The 23,605-nt window shown below is 37.9% G+C and overlaps 1 protein-coding gene across 6 annotated transcripts in view; it reads right to left on the bottom strand.

The window, feature by feature from the left end:
• PARP8 (poly(ADP-ribose) polymerase family member 8) overlaps positions 1–23,605 on the bottom strand; it is a 171,565-nt gene that overhangs the window by 7,614 nt on the left and 140,346 nt on the right. For 5 of the 6 annotated variants that reach the window (XR_013445540.1, XM_036111782.2, XM_036111779.2 and 2 more), the window contains 10 exons: positions 17,774–17,899; positions 16,255–16,320; positions 13,695–13,762; positions 11,897–11,945; positions 10,668–10,780; positions 10,369–10,441; positions 9,071–9,140; positions 6,049–6,122; positions 4,820–4,889; positions 3,881–3,965 (listed from right to left, as the gene is read on the bottom strand). Coding sequence is in view for 5 of the 6 variants with exons in the window: in XM_036111782.2 (XP_035967675.1) it covers positions 3,881–3,965; positions 4,820–4,889; positions 6,049–6,122; positions 9,071–9,140; positions 10,369–10,441; positions 10,668–10,780; positions 11,897–11,945; positions 13,695–13,762; positions 16,255–16,320; positions 17,774–17,899 (794 nt within the window). In the remaining variant the exon portion in view is untranslated. Of the gene's footprint in view, positions 1–3,880; positions 3,966–4,008; positions 4,691–4,819; positions 4,890–6,048; positions 6,123–9,070; positions 9,141–10,368; positions 10,442–10,667; positions 10,781–11,896; positions 11,946–13,694; positions 13,763–16,254; positions 16,321–17,773; positions 17,900–23,605 lie in introns of those variants that run through there. The other variant, XM_036111781.2, reaches the window with a different exon arrangement.

Here is a 23,605-nt window from a genome sequence, read left to right as displayed (position 1 = left end):
TCTAACGGTTTTCACTACAGCGGGGGGTGGGGAGGATGGGTAGCCTCGGGGGAGACCATGACACAAGACACACCTACTCTGTTAACTTGCCAAATTATCAACTACCTTCTCTTTGATTTTATTATTTAATCCTACTCATGGAAAATAGCCAACAGTAAGTCTTCCTCTCTTGCTCTAAAACTCCCCATTCGCTGTGAAATAAACATTTTTGTTGACTGTGACTAGAGCACGATATGTCCATTTGCTTTTTGCACCTCCTCTTAAGCCCAGCTTCTTGCCCTTTTTAAAAACTGTTGCCTTATTTCTACATGTGTCTCAAGGCGACTAATGAAACCAAATTTTCTCAACAATTCCTAGAATTGGCTAGAATCTGTTTATAACATCTGAATTATTACGTTTTGCCGGAAGCATTAAAATTTAAGTTTATTCATTTTGAAATTATCCAACAAAAGTTTTCAAACTTATTCCTTTTTTTCTAAGTGATATCTTCCTTTAAATTTTACTTTCAAATTTTTTTTTGATACAGTAGTCTGTTCCCTAAAATATCCCCCCAATTCTTCTCTCATTCTGTGTTGTTGTTTACTTGCTGGAAAGAGTACGGTCAGGATACTAAGCACCTGTTTTATTATCACCATTCTAGAAATCAGATTAGCATGGAAATTATTTTGATTTTTCGTAGTTTCACTTAATAATAGATTAAAAAAGGAAGCCACAGTAATTTTTTTTTTTAAGATTTTATTTATTTATTTGAGAGAGAGAGAATGAGAGAGAGCACATGAGAAGGGGGAGGGTCAGACGGAGAAGCAGACTCCCTGCCGAGCAGGGAGCCCGATGCGGGACTTGATCCAGGGACTCCAGGATCATGACCTGAGCCGAAGGCAGTCACTTAACCAACTGAGCCACCCAGGCGCCCCGGAAGCCACAGTAATTTATATCCTAGTCATCAGGCCAAACTTCTAACATAAGCAATTAGATAATGTTAATTTAAAAAATCAGAACAAAATGAGAACAAGAAAATAAGATTTTCTGTCTGATAACAGTATACTTGTGATAACTCACTTCTTTCTCATCAATTTATCTTTTCCTAGATGTTACCACTCACTGGGGAGGCACATCACTCATAGAACTCTGTGATTATATCTTTTACAAAGAAGCTGATGGTTGTAATTAGAATGTACATTAATTAGTGAATGGATTCTCCTTCTGATGTGTTTGAATCTTATCAATTTTCCTTAATTAGTCTCTTCTCTCCTGAGGGTGCAGAGAAAAAGGATGAAATCTCATCTATATTTATAAAGAAATGAAAATCATTATCTTAATAGTTTTTTTTTCTTTACACTATTTGGAAAGTATCTAAGTATACTGGAAGAATCTTATTCTCTTTTCTTCAGATGGTCTTTCCTCATTTTTTTCTTCTAATAAATACAGAAATCCATCTCTCCAGACACACACACACACACACAACACATACATCCCTACAGATTTATTTTACATAAAATTTATGTAAAATTTCAAAGAAATAACGTTTAAATGCCTACTGCCTAAAGTTGTTTATTTAGCTTAATAAATTTGAACTTTAGCAAGATACTAAGAGGAGTAAATTAACTGATTAACATCAGGCTAAGGAAGGGATTTTGGAGTTCCTTTTCCATCTAAATCATAAGGTCACTCAATCAGATAACTTTGTGATTAGATGTGTCTTTTGGAAGGCCAATCTTCTAACAATGGATAATAGTCATGATGGTCAAGAAAGAGGGGGAAATTTAATGAGTGCCCCCCCCTTTTTAAGATTTTTATTTCTTTATTTGAGAGAGAGCATGAGAGCATGGAGGGAGAGGGAGAAGCAGACTTCCCACTGAGCAGGGAGCCTGATGTGGGGCTCAATCCCAGGACCCTGATATCATGAGCTAAAGGCAGACACCCAATCAGCTGAGCCACCCAGGCACTCCTAGTGAGTGCCTTTCAATGAAGACCTGCACTGTGCTAACTTTGTCCTCATAAGAATCTTAAAATCGCATGCAGATAGCTTCCCTAGGAACCCTCAGATCCACGTGGCATCCTTCTCTACCTTGCATTCTGACCCAGGAGGCTGACCTGTATGGACTCTATCAATAAGCTCACTTGCCCTCTACTTTCTGGCAGGGTTTGACCAATGGGGAGTCCCAGCAGGACACTGGCAGGGGGGTAAAGTCCAGGTTTCCCTTGGGTCCAGGCCCATTAAGGTCACATTGGGCTACCTAAGTCCTTCAGCTGAAGGCTCCAGCTCCTTTCAAAGCTGCTGAAATAGTAAGGGTTCTCCTATAGGGTTCTGAGAACTGTTTCTTGTCCTTGTCCTTTTGGCCCTGGGGATGTAGAACCCCACTGGTGCTGCTAGATCCAGGTTACTACAGTAGACCATGGTGCCCCTATAAACCACACCTTTTTAAGCAATCTACTTGTGGGTGATAGAAATTATGATATTTCTCATGGGCCACAGGTTTCCTGTCGGGATTCTGCCTGGTAAGGTAGACATAGCGTGCTACTGTACCTACCAATGATGCTTTATTGTACCTACTGATAAAGCTCAGAGGGGTCATGCCACGTGGCTAGGGTCACCTGACTGGTGAGCCTGGACACAAAATGTCTAACCAAAGCAGGCTCCGTCTACCATACTCACGGCTGCCTGGCCATGAAGAAAGAAATCTACAGATACATATATGTGTCACAATATGTATGTATTAATATGTATCAAAAATACAGAAGATACATAAATGCATAATACATAAATCAGTATCATAAGAAAGTCACAGTTTTCATACTATCCCAAAGAAAACCTGACAGTTAGTAAAATTTACGTTGTGAACAGTTTGCCAATAAGCTAACAGATCAAATGCTGCTGGCACAGCATGCCGTAGATAACACTATATACTCAAGCAATCTGAGGCAGTCATTTTGACATGGCTTATAAAACAAGCCAGTGCTTTTTTTCCATCTTCTCTTTAGAAGACTATGTAAAAAAAGTACAAAACAGCTATACTCTGTTCTTCCCTGAGGTCCTTCCTGGGATAGGACCATGGATGAGGAAGAGATAGGCAGGGAAAGGGTTGGGAGTCAAGTATGGGTGGGTGAAAATCAGATAGGTCTACTGCACACATTATTTACTTAGATATGAAAAATAATGTGATTATATTTTCTTGCAGCTCTTATGATACAGCTGTGTCAAAAAATCCACATCAATCTGTCCTGCACTGCCAGCCTATGTTATATGAAATGCACATCATCAGCTTTTTTTTTAATATTTTATTTTATTTGAGAGGGAGAGAGAGTGCATTCAGGGGGCTGGTTGTGGAGGGCAGAGGGAGAGGGAGAAGCAGACTCCCCACTGAGCAGGGAGCCCAATGCGGGGCTCGATCCCAGGACCCTGAGATCATGACCTGAGCCAAAGGCAGACGCTTAACGACTAAGCCACCCAGGCGCCCCAGATCATCAACCTCTTATAGGGACAGGACATTCTCATTATTGTCTTCTTCATTCCTAGTTATAATATTTTTTAAATCCATAAATAACTAAAGATATATGTGTATGTGTACATATGTGTATATATATGTTACATCTATCTGTATGTGTATGTCTATCTACACACATATACATATGTGTGTATATATATGCACACATAGATCATTAAAGAGACAGATGTTTTTCTTCATTTCTTCTAAGTTAACAGCATTTAAATATCATTCTGTTTTTTACAGCTCATTAAAATAAAACAGAAACATTCAGATGATGAGAAACTACCTGTCTGTTACCTACTGGCAGCTAAAGTGACCAAATAATAATGTAGTCACTACTACCTCATTCATGGAGAAGACAGTAACATACAAATTTGAACCTTCACACTTACACAAAAAAGAATCGTGTGCAGACATGATCAGTATTTGGGACGACCCATATCTCTCCATGTTTGTGCAGGTCAGGTGAGGTGATCACTGTAAGTGGAAGATAAAATTAAAGAACGATTTTATTCTAAGTTACTATATCCCTCCTCTTAGAAATCTAAAAGCAAAAAGTACATGCACAAACTAACACATGAAAAATGTTTAACCTTATAAGCTATCAAAAGTGTAAGTAAAAACAATAAAATGTCATGTGACAATTTTATGTTTCAAACACCATCAGTGTAACAACAGGAAGGGAATCACTTGTATATTATCAAAAGCAAATAGTCCTGACTTGGAGACTATGTAGACAGAAAGCAACTTCGTGTCCTATATTAACTATTAAGGGTTGAAGACTTAAAAGGCAGTTAACGGTGGCTACTGAAACTCCCAGCACCAGCTTTTTTAGTCAAGGTCAGATTTTATATAGAAAGAACAAAGAAAAGCATATGATCTTGCAAATCACCTATCAATTTGTCTACTTCAAGTTCAGAATAGAGGAATAATTTCGGTGTAGAAGCAGAAAGACCTGTTGGGTTCTCTCCTTAGTGCTTGGTTCATCTTTCACATTTTTCATGGTATTATACATTCAAAAACCAACTTAAAGAGGAAGGCGGCATATTCACAAAAGAAATTTGCAATACTTGATCAGAAAAATATAATTACCATTCTGAGGTATCTGCCAAGAATAAAATACAGCACTGTCTGAATTCTTGCCAATTCTGCTTTGTTTTTCACCTTTACGATCTCTATTGTACCTGTTTTCCATCTGTGCCCTTAGAGAAGGTCACAAGGAATAATGCTTTCACTAACCCATGTTGAGCGTTTTGGAAATATAGTAAAATTCTTAAACACAGATAACATAGAGAATTAATGCTATGAGGTTGGTAAAACTTTCAACTTACCTTCACATAAGGCTATGCATTTTAAGTTACGGCTTTGCAGGAATTGGGACTGCTGTCCTTTTTTCTGTGACTAAATTCCAAAAGAATTTAAAAATCAGAGTTGAAAATAGGGCAGTTGCTCAAGTGAGAAAAGAACTCATCATCATTAAAAAATAATAGCCACTAAGATAGCTCCAGATTAAAAAAAAAAAAAAAAAGGCCTATCTAGACTAGCAGTAATATCCTTGAATTCTTTAATGTCAAGCTATATTTGTTGTATCATTTAATTTCTGTACATAACCATTATTAAATCACTCTCAAGATAAGTGAACTAAAAACGCTCAATTAAAGTTTAACAGCCTCACATCATAGAATTAGAACTCAAATTTATTTTTACTGGAAGCCCGGCATCCTCATTTCAAGGGAAACAAAATTAAAATTGCATGATCTTTTCAAACATTACAATCAGTTATTCCAGATCATCTAACTTACCCAAAACCAACCCACTTTTACAGCACCATTAGCTAAGCTACAGAGGTTACAAGAAAATCTCATGGAGAAAATCTGTAGTTTTGTTTTTGTTTTTAGATATTAGGTCAGCTATACTTTTTTCCCCCCTTATTTTAAAAATCACATTACTCATTAAGTAGATTTCTCATTTGTCCAGAATGGTTGTTTCCACTGAAACAACAAGGGATCTGTGCTTGGTCTCTTCTCTGCCTGGAATGTTCTTTCTCCCAATTGGCTCATGCATTCACTGCCTATAGGTCTCCGCAAAATAACCTCAGACGGAGTGTTCTTTCCCGACCACCCCAGGCTACACTCATTCTGGTCCCACCTTCCATCCCACAGTACTCAACAGCCCTTTCCCTTGACTTTTCTCCATTTTTCTCTACCATCTAGCATTCTTTCTCTCTAAACATACACTTCATTTATCCATAGCCACTCAATAGAATGGAGGCTCCCTAAGGAATTCTCTATTGTGTTTGGTTCTATTTTTGATTTGTCACTAGAGCCCACTGCCCAGGAATCTCTAACATTACAGTAGGAGCTTAATAAAGACTTGCTGAATATTGACTGAATAAAGGCATTTCGATTATTGCATTTTAGGGTCGGTTTTACACCTTTGCGAGTAATGGCCGCTTAAAATAATTCTGCAGACTTAAAACGCCTGAGTGCTTATTGAAGCCCTGCTGGCTAAGGAAGCCCGAGCTCCCTCATCCCATCAGCCACTCGAGTCACTACGACACCTGTGATGCACTGTTGCTTTTACTGCTGGACGCCGGCTCATCTTTGGCTGTCACCTTCTGCTTCTTGTTCATCCCTGAAAAACACCAGCAAAATCATAATTGAGGGACAAAGCCGGGTGGTACCCCTCAAATACGATCCAGGGGCACTGCAAAGTTCCACCGGAGGTGAAGACCTCACTGCCTCGGGCCACGGATGGCCACAGTGGGCTCCAGGAGGAGCAGCTGCTGTGCCCTGGGAAGTCGGTGGGTTTGGGGAAGTCCCGAGGGTGTTAAGAGTGTAGACAAGCCAGCTTGGTTTTCTCTGTACTGAAGACAGGGATAGGAAATTCTCTTGCGGGACACCTGGGTGGCTCAGTCAGTTAAGCGTCTGCCTTCGGCTCGGGTCATGATCCCAGAGTCCTGGGATCGAGTCCCGCGTCAGGCTCCCTGCTCGGCAGGGGGCCTGCTTCTCCCTCTGCCTGGAGTTCCCCCTGCTTGTGCTCTCTTTCAGTCTCAGTCTCTCTCTCCCTGACAAATAAATAAATAAAATCTTTAAAAAAAAAAAAAAGGAAATTCTCTTGCATAAAACTGATTGATAGATTTAGAAAATTCTTAAAACTTGGTTTTAAAAGGCTGGTAGAGCTTAAACTTTCATCCTTACCATCTGGTTAGTAGAACGAGAAGGTAAGGAGCGGGAAACATGAACAAGGTCAGAAAAATACATTTATACTGAAACTTAACTTCATGAGTTGTTGATCTATATTTAATTCTGTGTAGAATTTACTGTATCATCTAATAAAGAACATTTATGCAAGTTCTTTTGTCTGTGATCCTCACAAGTTTGAGCTTACTCTGTTAATGCCATGACTTTTTACTGTGACAGAATTTAGACAAAACAGAACTTAAGATTCATGTCTGTTTTAGAATAGATAGATATTTTTCTATACTTCATTTGGAAATGCCCATCTACTGTCCAGAAATGGAGAAGTATGTTGATCTTTTTGTTGTTGTTGTTGCTGTTTCAATAAAGGCTTGATGAGAATGAATGAATTGCAAATGGTGTGGATGTAACTCTTTCAAAGTCAGAAATATATCCCCCAAAGGGGCAGAGGTGGAGAAGGTCGGGCTGAGGTACAAGGCCAAGGGTTTCAGACGTGCACTTCTGGGAGAAGGCAAAGGCTGTTATCCTCAGAGAGGCTGTGCCGCTCTCCACCCCCTTCACTTGCAGCCTGAAAGCCAACTACGAAGCTACTTCACAGTACTTGATGACTTGGTATGTTTTTCCTTATCAGTGCTGAGGATGTATTTTCTTAAACTGGTTTTATTTTAGTTTTTTATTGTGTTACGTTTTAATGAGATTTAGAATCTGATTTATGCTGGTTTTAATTTGTTTTCTCCTTTGAATTATATTATTCTATTTCCTATATTATCTTATTCTTCCTGGTGTTTCTTTTCTTTTCTTTTCTTTTTTTTTTTTTTAAGATTTTATATATTTATTTGTCAGAGAAAGAGAGAGAGCACAAGCAGGGGGAAGAGGCAGAGGGAGAAGCAGGCTCCCCACACTGAGCAGGGAGCCCAATGCGGGGCTCGATCCCAGGACCCTGGGATCATGATCCGAGCCGAAGGCAGACACTTAACCGACTCAGCCACCCAGGCATCCCTGGTGTTTATTTTCTTAGTGTTGTTTTGGCATATTGTATTTCAAAGATCATTGCAACAATATTTCTCAAGCCATAGGCTTTTCTACAACGTGACTTTGCCACATTTTCCTTTGGGGACTAATTCCCCACCCCTCAAAAATGCAGGGGCTTGTGACTGTTCTGACCCATAGCATATGTGGGAAGTGCCACCATGTGACTTCTGAGGCTGGGTCAAAAAAGGCCTACAAAGTCCACCTGGTGCTCTTAGGGCATGTGTTCTGGAAAAGGTTGGGGTGGAACCCTGAGAAACAACTTGCTGTGGTTGAAAGAGCATGAACGCAGGCAAAGCGATTAGATGGGCCTGGTTAATATTTACCTGGTGATTAGACCTTTCAAGATATCCTTTTCTATAATAGAGCATCTTAAGACTTACTAACCAGGTACCACCTGAATGACATCTCCTGAAGCTGTGTAATATAATTATATAATTGCCCATACACACGAGCACGCAAGCAAAACCAACTATATATGCAGGTATATGAATATAAAAACTTTACAAGTCTGAAGGGAAATACAGAGAATGCCAAGGTTGGGGGAAAGGAGAAAAAATTTCACTTGTTACTTTACACAGTTCTATGTAGTTTCAATTTCCTTCTTTTTTTCAATTTCTTTATAAAAATGAACATAATTACTTTATGTTTAAATACATTAAGATATTGCTCTAAAAAAAAAAAAAAAAAACCACACCAATCATTGCAACATATTCCCCCAAATTTAAAAGTGCAAAGAAATCACCCCATATTCCACCACCTGAGGATAAGGAATGCTAATAATTTCATGATCTTTCTTTCCATATTTTGAATTTACCAGGCTCCTCTCCAGCACATGCTTTCAATTTTTTCCAAAATAATTTTTTCATACAATTTCACCAAACAAGATGTCAATAAGTAGGTTGATTTTGAGGGTGTTTTTCTAATCCTAAATTCTCCATACTGTTCAAAATGTCTTTATACGATATATAATAATCCAAAGAAAGAAGTTGGCATGATACAGAGTTACATCCCAGGATAGTGAATTACTACAGATGAATAATCAGTGTTCTACAGAATGTTTTGCAAATACTACATTCTAATAGTTACTTGTGGAGGGGATAAATGTAGAAACTACTGAACAAAATGGAAATTAATTTTGAAATTGAAAAAAACCACATATTCCACTTTATATACTAGGGTAATTTCTATATACTAGGGTAAATTCGTCCTGACATGTGAGCTTTGTTTTCGCTTCTGACATGAATCAAATGAATTAAATGCAAATATATCAAATAAGCTTCAGTCACCTGATATACAATAAAAAAGTCAAAACCTCACACACTTGAGGTTAGAAATGAAACACGAGCTTACCTGAGTAACCAAAAGATATGCTTGACATTGGACTAAGATAGATTCCACTCCCATACATTGCACCGTGGAGCTAAAAGGGGAACAGGTGGGAGAGAAAGTAGACAGTCAATGGTTTCAAAGGTTAATATTTTACAAAAGAAAGGAATCAGTCTCATGTTGGGAGGATTAACTCTTAGAAAACGGTAAGGCTCTTTCCTAAAGTCTAATGTGAAAATAGTACTATTATCATCCTTGTCTTCAACATTCAGTGAGTTGATACATGAAAAGTGATAGCCAGAGAAAAAATCCTTGATAAAGGTTTTCCACCCGACCTATGACAAAGACAGTCACTTATTATCAAGTACTATAATAGGTTTTTATGTTAATGACTCCAAAATATTGAAAACAGAACAGGCTGAATTATACACGACAGAGTTTTGATGAGGACGCACATGCTAGTATATTAACAAAGTAGCCTATTTAGATTTTCATTATGCAACACTGTCATCCCATTCCTATCTCCTTTTAGGTTAACAGTTTCATTAGCAGAAACTCTTCAACTGGTCTAAGAAACTACTCAGAACAATTAAAATTCTCTCTCATTATTTCCATGTTCTAGGGCCACTGTACCTTATTTAGTATGAACTGAATGCTAATTCAGTAAGTGCGTGTTTATGGACATTTACATTTAACTGTATCATCTCAACTGTCATTGGGAGTGTGAGATCCAGCACACGCGACAGGATTGAGCATCTCATTTTCTGACCTCTTTCCATCGTCAGATGAAAATTAGCTGAATGAGAGTGAAGTGGGGTGTTGGAGGCGACGGGCATAAATAAAGATGAGCCCTATATCCACGATACCCCGCTAACTCCCAGCGCTGCCACGGAGACCGTGAAACAGGCAGCAGATGGCTCTTTGGTGTCCAATCTCCCTCTTGCTGATTCTTGGCCTTACCTTTCCTTATCCTAAAGTATCCACACTGGGGCAGTGCTCAAGAAATCTGTGTTGAATTATCAGACAGAATGCTTATATGGTTTTACTTTCTGCATGATAATTTTATTCTACTGAAGTTCAAAGTGATTTTACTGTTTTCTCATAGGGAATTCAATTTCTTTTTCTTTTCATCCCTATATGGTGTACTGGTCAATTCTGCTTCAGTTATTTTATGAACATTACTTACGCCTTTTAGAAATTCTATGTAATTTTTAAAGCCCACTTGCTTCCCCTTTTTCATGTAATAAAAAAGCACCAGGATTGCTTACTGAACTCTAACACTAAAGAATATATGGTCTTGTTAAAGCATTCAGAAAATTTACCTGCAGTCTAGTATTAGAAGCAACAACCAGACCATTCCTCAGGATAGAGTGCCAGTTTTCAATGTGTGAGCCACTAAAGCACAGAGGAGGGGAAGGACAAAGCAAAACCAAACATTAATAATCTAGATTCTAGTATAATCAGTCATGTACCCTCTGAAAGTCTTGAATTTCCAAATCAAGTATCAGGCAGTGGACTGTTCAGGACTAATAGCCAACTACTAAAAGAATGTTTTCCTCCCCACACACTTCTGGAAGATCGAGGGGAAGACATACCCCCATCAACAGGAAGCCATACTCACTGAAATGCAAAGGTGCTTCCAAAGAGTTTTTTAGCAGCTCTAAAATTAGATTCTTTGGCTGGTGGACTGCTGAGAAGAAGGAATTGATGTGGAGTGTGCATAAACTTCAGTTGCTGCCATTTAAAATAATGACAAATGAAAACATGTCAAAATTAACATATAATCAGACTGATGACAATTTCAAATTTTACTCGTTTAAGAATTAATCGAGATTCAAGCCATACTAACTTACATTAACAGGACCATTCATTAAAAAAAAAAAAAAAACCCTGCATAAATGATAAATCATATGGAGTTGCTGATATGATGGGTAATTTTTTAGGCTAATGGAAAAGGAATAGGAGACAGACAATCCAAAGTCATTTATATTTAGCTTCGGAATACATTCTGTAATCATGTCCAAGCAGATCTGCCTTCTTAATTATGTTTCTTTTTAAAGCTTTTATTATTGAATTCCCTAAGTATACACTCGTTATTCAACTGGGGAAATATCTGAGTTGGCTAAGGAGAAAAGAAAAGTTAGTTCAAGATTTTAAAATTGCAAAAATTATCATCATCACGCTTTATTTGCATACATTTATAAAACTGTAAATTGCCTACATTCAAATACAGTTCCCCCTTTGTTCATGGAAAGAAATTAAAACAATCTTTTGAATTAGTTGCTTGACAAAATTTTCTAATTGCTGCCCTTTCACTTAGGAATATACTTATATAGGAGTACAAAATAAAGGAAATCTCGCAGTTTAGAGATTCACAGACAGGAGAGCTGAGAGTTCGGATACTGCTCTTCTTTGTTTTCGATCAGAACTGAAATCAGAGTCCATCAGCTTCTTCCTTTATTCTGTAAGCGTATTAAGCCAAGAAGGCAGCATCTTCTCCGCTTTGGGAAAGTGGGGCTGTGCCCACAAGAAACTGACAATGCTAAAAAAGCACATTACCTTCTTCTGGTCAATATCCAGATTCTTGCTATCACTTGTGGAATAACTAAATGATTTCATACTGACCCTTCTACTTACTTAAAAGGTCAGGGCAGCAGCCTGAATTTGAATTTGCTTTCTTGGGAAAACTCAGAGCTGGTGTACATACGGTAATTTCAAACTGAAGAGTTAGGCCTAACCTGAGATTACTTCAATTTCCTGGAGAGGATGCCTAAAAATCACAGGGGTCACTTCTCCCAACCAGTCAGGACGCTTCCCATTTCTGTATGTATATGTGAAAAAACAACTTACCCTGTTAACTGGCAGTTTCACAATATGTGACCTATTACTTGAAATAACCCTGAAATTAATTAAAATAGTCCATCAGTCACAAATATATGCCAAATATATTTTACGTTTTTTTTTTTTCCCTTAGTTGGTAAGTGATCGGAACTTACATTTGCTGTGACATTAACTAAATTGAGTAAGCATTTTACTTAATTACATCACTTTGCTTTGGTTCCTGAAACAATTTAAAGAGCTTATGGAAAGAAAAGGATAATATTTTAATCTGAGAACGAAGAAGTAGTTCCTTAAAACCTGAGAGATGATGATTTTTAATAATTACAACCTCAGATACCGGCAAAATGAACATTTCTAAGCATACTTTCAAAGGATGATCCCCTAGATGCAAAGCTGATTCATACATCTGCTTCCTTGGTTCTTCCCTACACTGTCTAATTAAGAATGAGTTTCTGTGAAGATCTTTTTCTTTCTTAAAATATTTGAGGACGTTTGTGCTGATATACATACAGTGGTATATACACAAACTGTTATTCACCATATTTAGACACTGAGGTTGAAAAAAATTACATTCAGGTATCTGAAAGAACTAATTATTTTTATGTTTTTCAGAACAGAAAATAGTAACTAGGGAAAACTCTAAAAAAACATTTTGGGAAATTTTCTTCTCCTTGAAAGAAGAGTGACTAACAAGCTGAAGGAAATGATCACAAATAATTAAAAGTTAACAATCAGGTTGACTACTGGGGGTAGGGGTGGGGGGGAAGAGACTAGATATTTGAGGTTTTTACCTTCATTGTGAATATGATTTCATGTGAGAATGTAAAAAATTACAATGAAAACCTTGTGTTATTCTACTCAAACAGAATTTTAATAATAGAGCATTACAGATACAAAGAAGGAAGACTTCCAAATCTAATTTTTAAAGTTTTATTAGACTGAATGTTTATTGTAAAATCCTAAGTGAGAGTTAAGTAACCAGAATCATTCTTTCTCCTTTGCCCATCTTTCCATAATTTTTTAAAAACTTCCTGGTTGTAGCTAGATTAAATCTCATTCAGACCAATCTCTTATCACCTTTACATTTGTATTATTGCATTTATAATCTTGGTGAATTCCATAGTCTTTTAAGTTTTCAGTGATTTCAAAGAGACATGTGCATAAAACCGTTAGAGGTATGGGGAGTAGGGATACTATTGTTTTCATTTTGCAAGTTAGAAACCAGAGGGCAAAGGCTTTGAAGCAGGTGTGGTAGGAACGGGGTTCTCAACCTGCTCTTCTATTCTCAGTCAGCCTTCCTAGGCTCTATGCCGGACTCAAGCTATACCCCTCACCAGGCTCACTCTGAACAGAGCATCATCTGCAGCCGTCAAACAAAGAGTTCATCAAATTCATACTGTTCTTGTTAAGGAAGTGAACCATACACTATGACATTTTAGAAAGATTTTCAATAAACGTTTGAAACTGAGTTTTGTCACTGAGTCCTCAGTTAACTAGAAAATTAAATGAACCCAAACGGCTTCACCATGTAATTCAGCTAATCACATTTTTTTTTTAAACTATAGACAAACTGCTGTCAAATACATCATCTATCTGTGTAGTGCATAGGACAGCATTTTCTTCCCCTTGTGATACACAAGTTTTAATTAAAATGAGAGTCATTAAGGACTCTGTAAAATCACCGGGCCTCATAGGCTTGCGGAACTGTAGCATTGCAGGTCTTGTAAAATAGGCCTTTTTTTCCCCCTTAAAGCAGGCAGTAGAAAATGATGCTGTTTTCATTAAGAGGAAAACTAAAATTTTATACCATTGCAGTAGGGGATGAGCAAGGGGGTCTTGTTTATCCATCTGCTTCTTGATTTCCAGATATGGTGCCTGAAAAAAAAAGTCATTATACTTCTTGATTTTTCTTAAAAATTCCTTTTTCCCTTTTTCCCTTATGCAAAAGGAAAATCAGGTTGAACAGGTATGTCTCATCTAGTTAAACCCGAAGCTCTGTGGCCGTGACATGGTCGCAGCAACAATTACCCTCATTGTCCCCCCCCCCACCCCCCTACAAGGTGCTGTGAACTCTGAACTTCCATGTGGCCCAATGGGCTTGCCCAAACATTTTGCTCCAGAGGCTTCATCAAGTTTTAGCCTGGCTCCCACACACTAGGCCATGTCTAAAGGTGATCCCAGGCCCCCAGCTGAGTCTCTGCTCAAGAAAACATGATGCTGCCCAACCACAAAAGGTACCTACCTCGTACCCACCCACACTGCTAGCCTTCCTGTAATTCTCTACTCATCCCCCTGCTGTAATTTCCTGCTTCCCCACAGCCCCCTATTTCCACTTCTCCGTAGCCCCCTTTTGTTCCCTCTCTGCTCTCCCTTTAAAAAACTCAGTCACTTCTGTCTTCCTCGGAGGTGACCTCACTCACACTGCAAGTCCCTCTCCCCCGCTGCAGTCCTCGAATTAAATCTCTCTCGCCACCTTTAACAAGTGTCAGGTGCTGTCTCTTTTTGACGATGACTCTTTTTAACTTTTAACAAACATTAAAGCAAAACTCGTAAGAGCTACTTCTCAGGCTCATATCTGAAGGTACTGACTTAGGTGCAGAGAAAACTGGACAAAACCTGCATAAGAAGAGCCCTTCTTTTCAAAGTATTTAGTGGAATTTATCCAGACAATTAACCTTTTCATAGAACAAAAGGCAATCTGTCTGTGATAACTTGTGTCTATCTATAGGGCAGTACCTTCTAGAAAATAGGACAGTATAATGTTATATTTATTTGGAGAGGTGTAAAGGATTTGACGCAATAAAACCTGGCAGCATCCCTGTGGAGTGCAGACTGGAAGGGGGTGCAGTGTTACTATTTACCATCTTGACAGTGAAGAAGCTAAGCGTCAAGCAATTAAGCAACTTGCCCAAGGTCACAGGCCGCATCATTGATGAGCAAATTATACAACACACGCCTTTGACTTCCTAGGCTGACATCGTCTCCACTGCCTTCTATTAAAATAGCTTACACATGACCCAGAATAACGGAAGAAAATTTTGGCAGAGGGCTGATCCCAGAGTCAGAATTTTGTAGCTATTTTTATCCGAGAATGATCTGGGTCTAGGGTATATAGTATGATAAATACCCTATTATCACCAAAGTCTTTGGTGACTAAAAATATTTACTTAACTTTGTGTAAGCCATTGGAATAGGTTCGTTTTTCCCCCTAAGTGGAAATGTATTTCATTGTTTTCTTTTCCTTATACAAATAATAGTATTTGTTTGAAGAGGAATTCAGGTAATAGAGAAGAGTATGGGCATAAAAAAACAACGAGCAAGGATGATGGTTTTTAAGCAAATGATATAACTTGTGAACTAAGGATCTCTTCGTTTAAATTGTCTGACACACATTATTTGTTGAACAAGTGGATGAATATTTGACTACATGGAATAAATAACTATCAAAAGACTCAAAACTCAAATTTGGGAATGTAAAAAGGTACTCTGGGAGCACATTTTCAAATACAGTAGAGGTGATGGCAGGGGTGAAGGGAGGAGTGACAGAGAAGCTTTGCGGGCCTCAAAACTGAAGGAATCCAATACTCTTTCCCCAAAGACAGAAAGGACCCAGGGTAATACTCAGGATAAGCCTCCAGGGTGTCTAGGGCAGTGCAAGCCTTGAAATGCCATACATATGTAAACCAAACCCATAATGTGTGTTGTTGTCAATTATGGATTATTAATTTCTACTTATCATGATGAGTTTTAAGCCTCTCTCCAAATCTTTGGCAGTGGAAAGGCCTCAAAAATCCAATAGCATGTGCTTTGCGAAGAGCTGGACTATAGCCCAGTGATATGTTAGACTTTCATAATAAACCGCAATCCTTGCTCATCAAACACCTCACCAAGCCTCCCTAAAGGGCTAAAAATATAAACTCATACTCTCGGGGAGGCTAGTGTCCTCCAAAGTTGTTCTGAGATTCTATTTGATAGAATATTTGTTTTTATTTTGACATTAAAATAGTGTGTTAAAATTACTACCATTAATTAAAATGGACAGTCTAGAAAGATGGTACCAGATTTAACCTTTGCTTTAAGATATTCTGACACACCACCACACACGCCAATTGTTGGAGAAATCATCAGGATTATAATCATTCAATTACCCTCCAAAAGTCAAAGTGGTAGTCCACCAGTACACTGATGTAATTTAATCAAAACATCCTAGTACAACACAATTTTAATTTTTGACATATTTTAATTATACTCCCATCTAATGGAAAAATCTACATTTCACTACATTGCCAGTACTCTCAGACATTTTTAAAATATGATTTCACTCAAGCAAAACTGAACTGTACAAGACCACAAGATGATACACTTACTTGTGTCATTTCTCTAATAGAAGTTATGCTATCCAGTGCTTTCATTACTCGATCATAGTTCTTCTTCTGTTTGAATGGAAAAAAAAAACAGTATTCACTATAAGCCTTTGCAAGCCTATGTGTTACTGGAGAAACATATTTTCCCTGTACGTGGATTTCCCATCAGAGTCGATTTGAAAGCAGTGACTGGGTTGTGTCCATAAAAGGGAAGGCTTTAATAAGATGATTCTAGGATGTAGGATATATAACTGAGTTAGAGGGAAGAAAAAAGAAAACAATGCCAATCCTAATATAAGTACATAAAATCATGTTTAGTCTATAGGGGGAGAACTATAAATATAAAAAAGATATTGTGCTCTTGATTCTTTGTGTCACCAAAAAGATTAAGCCATGATGAATAAAGTAAGAACAGAATCCTTCTAAAATACAAAAATCCACTTTAAGTCTTACAATATCATTTTGCTTTTATTTTCTTTTGATTGAAAGATTGTTACCAAAAGAGTATGACTAGTGAGTGTATCAATGACACCACACACTTAACTGATAATTCATCTTTTTTGGTTTTTTTAAGATTTTATTTATTTGACAGAGAGACATAGCGAGAGAGGGAACACAAGCAGGGGGAGTGGGAGAGGGAGAAGCAGGCTTCCCGCGGAGCAGGGAGCCCGACGTGGGGCTTGATCCCTGGACCCTGAGATGACCTGAGCCAAAGGCAGATGCTTAACGACTGAGCCACCCAGGCGCCCCTGAAATTCATCTTTAAGTATACTCTAACTATGTGTACTCTTGCCACTTATGAAGGAAGGAAAGCTTTTCCAAGGACATTTTATATAGCCATTGTGTCTACAAAATGATTTCAAGATGAATAGTAAGAGAAACTAAGGCAATTTTAGCTCTCATGCAATTTGAAAATTTTGCTATTTCAGAAGGATTCTGCCTCATCTCCACAAATATTTATAAAACTGTTTTCTCAAGGAATGCCAGTTGATCGACAATATGGACTAAACTTTCACTAATCTTCAGGTAACTAGGGAAAAGGCAAGGGATGATTAAGTAAAAATACAAAAGAAAGCAAAAATCAGTCCTTTTACCCACAACCCTTAAAATTACGATGAGGTTACATTAAGCTAGACTCTCAAAACTATATAATGAAATTAATCATATCAACCATTACTACCCAGTTTATTACTGCTATTTACCTGCCTTTCATGCAGATGGGATGTGTAAAGATTGCAATTTGAGAGGATGAAATGGGTCTAGTTTCATAAAGATGAAGTTCTGAAAGTGATTTTAAAAGATGAAAGGACAGGGGAAATAATAGGATATGGGAAAGACTGAAGGAGGCAGTAAATAGAGTTTGTGGGAAAAGAATGGTATTTATTAAATGGATAGAGTCCACCACAGGTCAGAGATGGGCCTGATGAGGGAGTGAGTTAGACGGAAAGAGGGAAGCTGGCAGCTCTAAAATCTCAGCTGCTGTTACAGGGGGCGGGAGGGGCGTATGAGGAGAAGTACTCACCCTGGGGTTGAAGGCCAGCATCTGAGGATCATTAGGATCCACCACAGAAGGATATGGCTCGAAAATGACAACTTTTCTAGGAGATTCCAGTGCAGACCTACACATGGATACTAGTAGATCTACCACCTTGAAACACATACATAAGAGAGTTAGCATCCTTCGCGATTCAGCGCGTGCTTTGCCATTGCTCCTCCCGCTCGTGGTTGCGGAAGTTAAGTAGGAAAATCTCAAAACTGCTATCAACTTTGAGGCTTCAGACCACAGTTGACCAAACCTGACCATTAACTTCAAATGACTGACATGTGTTGCTTCCGATAACGTCCTAGTATCTCTTTGTCATCAACTCTCTACTATGCTCTCACATTGCTCTAGGTTCTATGGCAGACATGCACAAGAAAGACAGGTCCTCTCTTTCATGGAATTTACATTCTAATGGAGAAGATGCATAACCAAATAATCAGTTAAATATATGCTCAGATACATTTCTGGTAGTGTTGAATGCTGTAAAGTTTAAGCAGGTGTTAGAGACTAAGGCAATAGGGAGTGCTGTTTCAGAGTGGCTAGGAAGGTGGTGATACTTCAACAGAGACCAGAGTGAAGACAGAGAACGAGATAGAGCTCTGGGAGAAACTATTCCAGGTGATGGAACTGCAAATTCAGGAGATGAGTCTGACGTGTTCCAAGAACAGTAAAGCTCCTGACATCATCTTACTTCTTCCTACTCTCTGCCTCAAGCCATTCATGACCTTTGGTATGCTAAATATGATGGCTTTATTTCTATGTTCTTCTGTGACCTCTTAACACAATTTACTAAGGGGCAGTGTCACTTAACAGTTAGGAGCAAAGCCCCCCTTCTCCAGTTCCCAAAACAATATGCTTCTCAATCGAGAAAACGGACACTGTCTAAATGGAGAGAGGGCGCCCGAACGGACACATCGACAGTGTGAAGATAAGGGACATCATAAGGAAAGCAGTGGACTTAATCTTTATAGAGAAAAATATTTCTAGAAAGCTTTTAGACAGGCATTTAAAAAATGTAGAGTAAGAGTAAAACAATTTTTGATTCTTGTGGTTCATGGGAGGGGCACTGTGACCTAATGACCATGCACTCACTATGTTGTGTGTATTCTCACAAAACACACCCACCCAATCACAGCATCCAGAACTTCCAGTGACCTAATATAATCAGCAACACTCAAGCCATTGGGTATATGATCTATAAGAAACCCTTCCCGAAGTACACAGACATACACCCCACAAGACTCACTCAGAAAACAGTAGAACTGAAAGAGCTACTATGTTTCCAACACACTACACCATTTATATGTGTGTGTGTGTGTGTGTGTGTGTGTGTGTGTGTGTGTGTGTATGGTTTCCAAGCAATATATATAATAAAGACATAATAAAATCCTTTTTGTCTTCTGCACCCACACTTACACTCCTTCTACCCCAGACAGATGCACTTTAACCTAGACACAAATTGTTTTTGGCATTTTCTGGTCTCTCAATAAGAGAAAAATCCAAATAAAAACTCCTGAAAAAGAATAATCAGTAAAATAAAACAGCCTTTTCTGGAACTCTGGCGGTGGGGAGGGAATTGGTACTATCTTATAAAAATTTTTAGGAATTACAAGTCAGTATGCAAATGAAGTGTTAGAAAAGTTCATGCCCTTTGCTTTAATAAAGGGTCAAATGATCTTTGATAAGGGTACTAAAACCACTCAGTGGAAAAGAATAGTTTTTTCTATGAATGACAGTGGGAAAACTGGATATCCATATGAAAAAAAAATGAAGCTGGACTTTTATCTTACACCATACACAAAAATTAACTCAAAATGGAATAAAGACCTAAACATAAGACCTTAAACTATAAAATTCCCACAAGAAAACATGAGGGAAAAACTTCATGACATTGGACTTGGCAATGATTTCTTGGCTTGACACCAAAGCACAAACAATAAAAGCAAAAATAGACAAATGGGACTGCATCAAACTTAAAAACTTTGGTGCATCAAAGGACACAATCAATAGAGTGAAATGGTATGGGATGGGAGAAAATATTTGCGAATCAGATATCTGAAAGCGGGTTAATATCCAGAATATATAAAGAATTCCTACAACTCAACAAGAAGAAATCAAATAATTTGATTTAAAAATGGGCAAAAAACCCAGATAAGCAATTCATTAAAGAAGACATATAGATGGCCAACAGCACATGAAAAGATGCTCAACATTATTAATCATCAGAGAAATGCAAATCAAAACCATAATGAGATATCACCTCACAACCATTAGGATTGCTACTATCAAAAAACAAAAACCAAAACCAGAAAATAACAAGTGTTGAGCACATGAAGAAACTGGAGCCTCTGTGCACTGCTGATGGAATTACAAATTTGTGCATCTGCTACAGAAAACACTATGGAAGCCCCTCAAGAAGTTAATAATAGAACTTCCATATGATCCTGCTGGAAGTGACAATCCCACTTCTGGATATATATCCACAATAATTCAAAGAAGGGTCTTAAAGACCTATTTGCATACCCATGTTTACAGCAGCATTATTCACAAGAGCCAAGAGACAGAGGCAACCAAAATGTCCATTGACAGTTGAATGGATAAACAAGATGTGGTATTTTTACATTTTGAAAATTTTGAAAAATTATTCAGCCTAAAAAAGGAAAATTCCATCACATGCTACAACATCGTATCGATAGACCCTGAAGACATTATGCTAAGTGAAATAAACCGGTATAAAATAAACCACAAAAAGACAAATACTGTAAGATTCCCCCAAGAGGTATTTAAAGTAGTCAAATTCATAGAAACAGAAAGTAGAATGGTGATTACCAGGGCTGGAGAAAGGGGGCTACATAAGTGGAGTTGTTTAATGGGTATAGAGTTTCAGTTCTGCAAGGTGAAAAAGTTAATGGAAATCTGTTTCATGACAAGTTGAATATACTAAACACTACTGAACTGTATGCTTAAAAAAGGGTTAAGATAGTAAATTTTATGTTACGTGTTTTTTATCACAAGAATAAAGATACAAATAGATACAATAGTAATAACCTGAACAATGTATCCCTTTCAATCAAATATTTATTAAACACCTTGTGCCAGAAGCAACAAAACAATCAAAACTACCAAAAATGATATGCCTTCTTCTGCCAATAATTTCATCACTGGAGTCAAGTAAACTATAATGAAATAATAGACATAGGGGGTAGAGAATTCAATTAGAATATTTCTGCTAAATAGATGTTCTAAGCCAACTTAAAAGAAATAGCGTTAACTACCACAGCAAAATCTCATGCTGTCCACCAAAGCCTCCTACTCCTTGCTTCCCAGGTAGAGAGCTATTGACGGGAGGCAGCTGCTCTGCGTGCGACATTTCCACCCCTTTTGTCTATGTAAGGCTGCGTGATTAGTTTTAACCAATGGAACTGGATCAGCAGTGGAAAATGGTGGAGTTGATGAAGAAACAGGTGCACCTTCTTCGCTTTTATCTCTGCTTCTGCTGTATGCCATGTACCTAAGACAGCAGAGCCACACAATGGAATGGGTCCAGTTAACTCAATCATCACACAGAAAGCTGCCCAACAAACATTCTAACTGGACAGTTGTGGGAGCAAGAAGTAAAAATGTGTATCATCTTAAGCCACTGTAATTTTATGATTTATCTGTTACAGAAGTTAGCAGGCAGAATTTTTGAACAAGAAAAGGTCTGTATAACACTGTTTGGATTTGTATTCATTTCCACGTTAATTTTTCCATGGAGTAAAATGTCTACTTTAAAAAAATAAAACATAACAAACGACTATGCTTTTTTTTTTTTACCCCAAATCATGTATTTCCCCACTCCCAGCATTTTAAATGATTCTTTTTTTTTTTTTTTAAGATTTTATTTATTTATTTGACTGAGAGAGAGACAGTGAGAGTGGGAACACAAGCAGGGGGAGGGAGTGGGAGAGGGAGAAGCAGGCTTCCCTCTGAGCAGGGGGACCGATGTGGGGCTCGATCCCAGAACTCTGGGATCATGACCTGAGCCAAAGGCAGATGTTTAACGACTGAGCCACCCCGGTGCCCCCACCCTTTTCTTTAAGTAGGCTCCATGCCCAGAACGGAGCCCAACATGGGGCTTGAACTCACGACCCTGAGATCAAGACCTAAGCTGAGATCAAGAGTCTGATGCTTAACTGACTGAGTCACCCAGGTGCCCCAAAATGAAAGATTGTTAATGGGATCTTAGCACATAATGGTGAGTGCTATAGTCAGCAAGTTCCAGACATCTTTCTTCTTACACTGAATAATATAATTGAAGAGGCAATCTGGAGGCTAAGATACTTAGGATAGAGAAATACAGAGTTCAAACAATGGGAATTAGGCCACTTGATGAGCGAGAAAAGGTCAGTGGGTTTATAGAATCACATGCTTCCAAAGGCCATTATATACAATCCATCTGGTAGAGCAAGACTCTCAACCCTCCCTTGCAGGTAAGGAAGACCCTGGAGCACTTGCAAATGAGAAAATTCAGGTCCAGGTGAGTAAGAAAGGCAAGTGCAAGAGTGACCTACAGATATATAATGTATTCTGGAAAATAGGTGAATTTAAAATTGAAGATCAATGGCTTTCAAACATTTCAATATTGATCCCTTTTTTTTTCTAAATAAAATCTTGTATGAGCGCTGTGAATTGTGTAAGACTGTTGAATCACAGACCTGTACCTCTGAAACAAATAATACATTATATGTTAAAAGAAAAAAGAAAAGAAGAAGAAGATAGCAGGAAGGGAAGAACGAAGGGGGGGAAATCATCGGAGGGGGAGATGAACCATGAGAGACGATGGACTCTGAGACAAACAAACTGAGGGTTCTAGAGGGGAGGGGGGTGGGGGGACGGTTAGCCTGGTGATGAGTATTAAAGAGGGCATGTACTGCATGGAGCACTGGGTGTTATACGTAAACAATGAATCATGGAACACTACATCAAAAACTAATGATGTAATGTATGGTGATTAACATAACATAATAATAAAAAAAATAAAATAAAAATAAAAAATAAATAAATAAAATCTTTTATGAAAGCTCAACACAAATAAATAAAATGGAGCTGTTTTGGTTGAAACAGTATATGGGGGCTTGGAATCCTAGCTGCTGAGACACTCTCATTCCAGTCCAGCTTCCTGCAGTGTCCCTTTAAGGGCGGTTCTTGCAACCTCAGAGAACCACTTAAAATGCAGGAGTCAACAGATGCACCAGGACTACTGAGATACAGTTTCTTTCTGTCTAGAAAGAGAATCAGTTTCCATGTAATCTTTAGAATTATAACCAAAATATTGTGTACTTGCTTTAAAGTAGTGAAAAGAATATTCTGCTTCAGATAGAATCACTAAATTGATATGATCGAGTAATTGTGTTTTGTAACTATCATTATAAAATCCAAAATTAACTTCTCTTTAACAACCATTATTTTTTGAGAGGTATCTATAATAAGCGGGGGGAAAAAGCACCTAATATTCTGTCAATCTAGCCTACTGTTAGCATGATGTTCATTTTCCTTCTAATTATTTCTTAGTTCCAGGCTCTAACTCCTTCCCTTTTCACATCGTCTGAGGGACAATTTACATCCACTAAAATGCACAGATGTTAACTTTACCACTTGAAGAATTTTATATATATATATACATATATATAATATATAATATATAAATATATATAATGTATATAAAATATATATTTTATATATAATATATAAAATATATAATACATATATACCCACATACCTATTCATGTATGTATACATGTATGTATATTCACAAACATACACACATCT

This window comes from Halichoerus grypus, chromosome 2 (assembly GCF_964656455.1).
Source record: "Halichoerus grypus chromosome 2, mHalGry1.hap1.1, whole genome shotgun sequence".
Classification (NCBI taxonomy): Eukaryota; Metazoa; Chordata; class Mammalia; order Carnivora; family Phocidae; genus Halichoerus; species Halichoerus grypus.
This window is presented reverse-complemented; position numbering and strand designations above follow the sequence as displayed.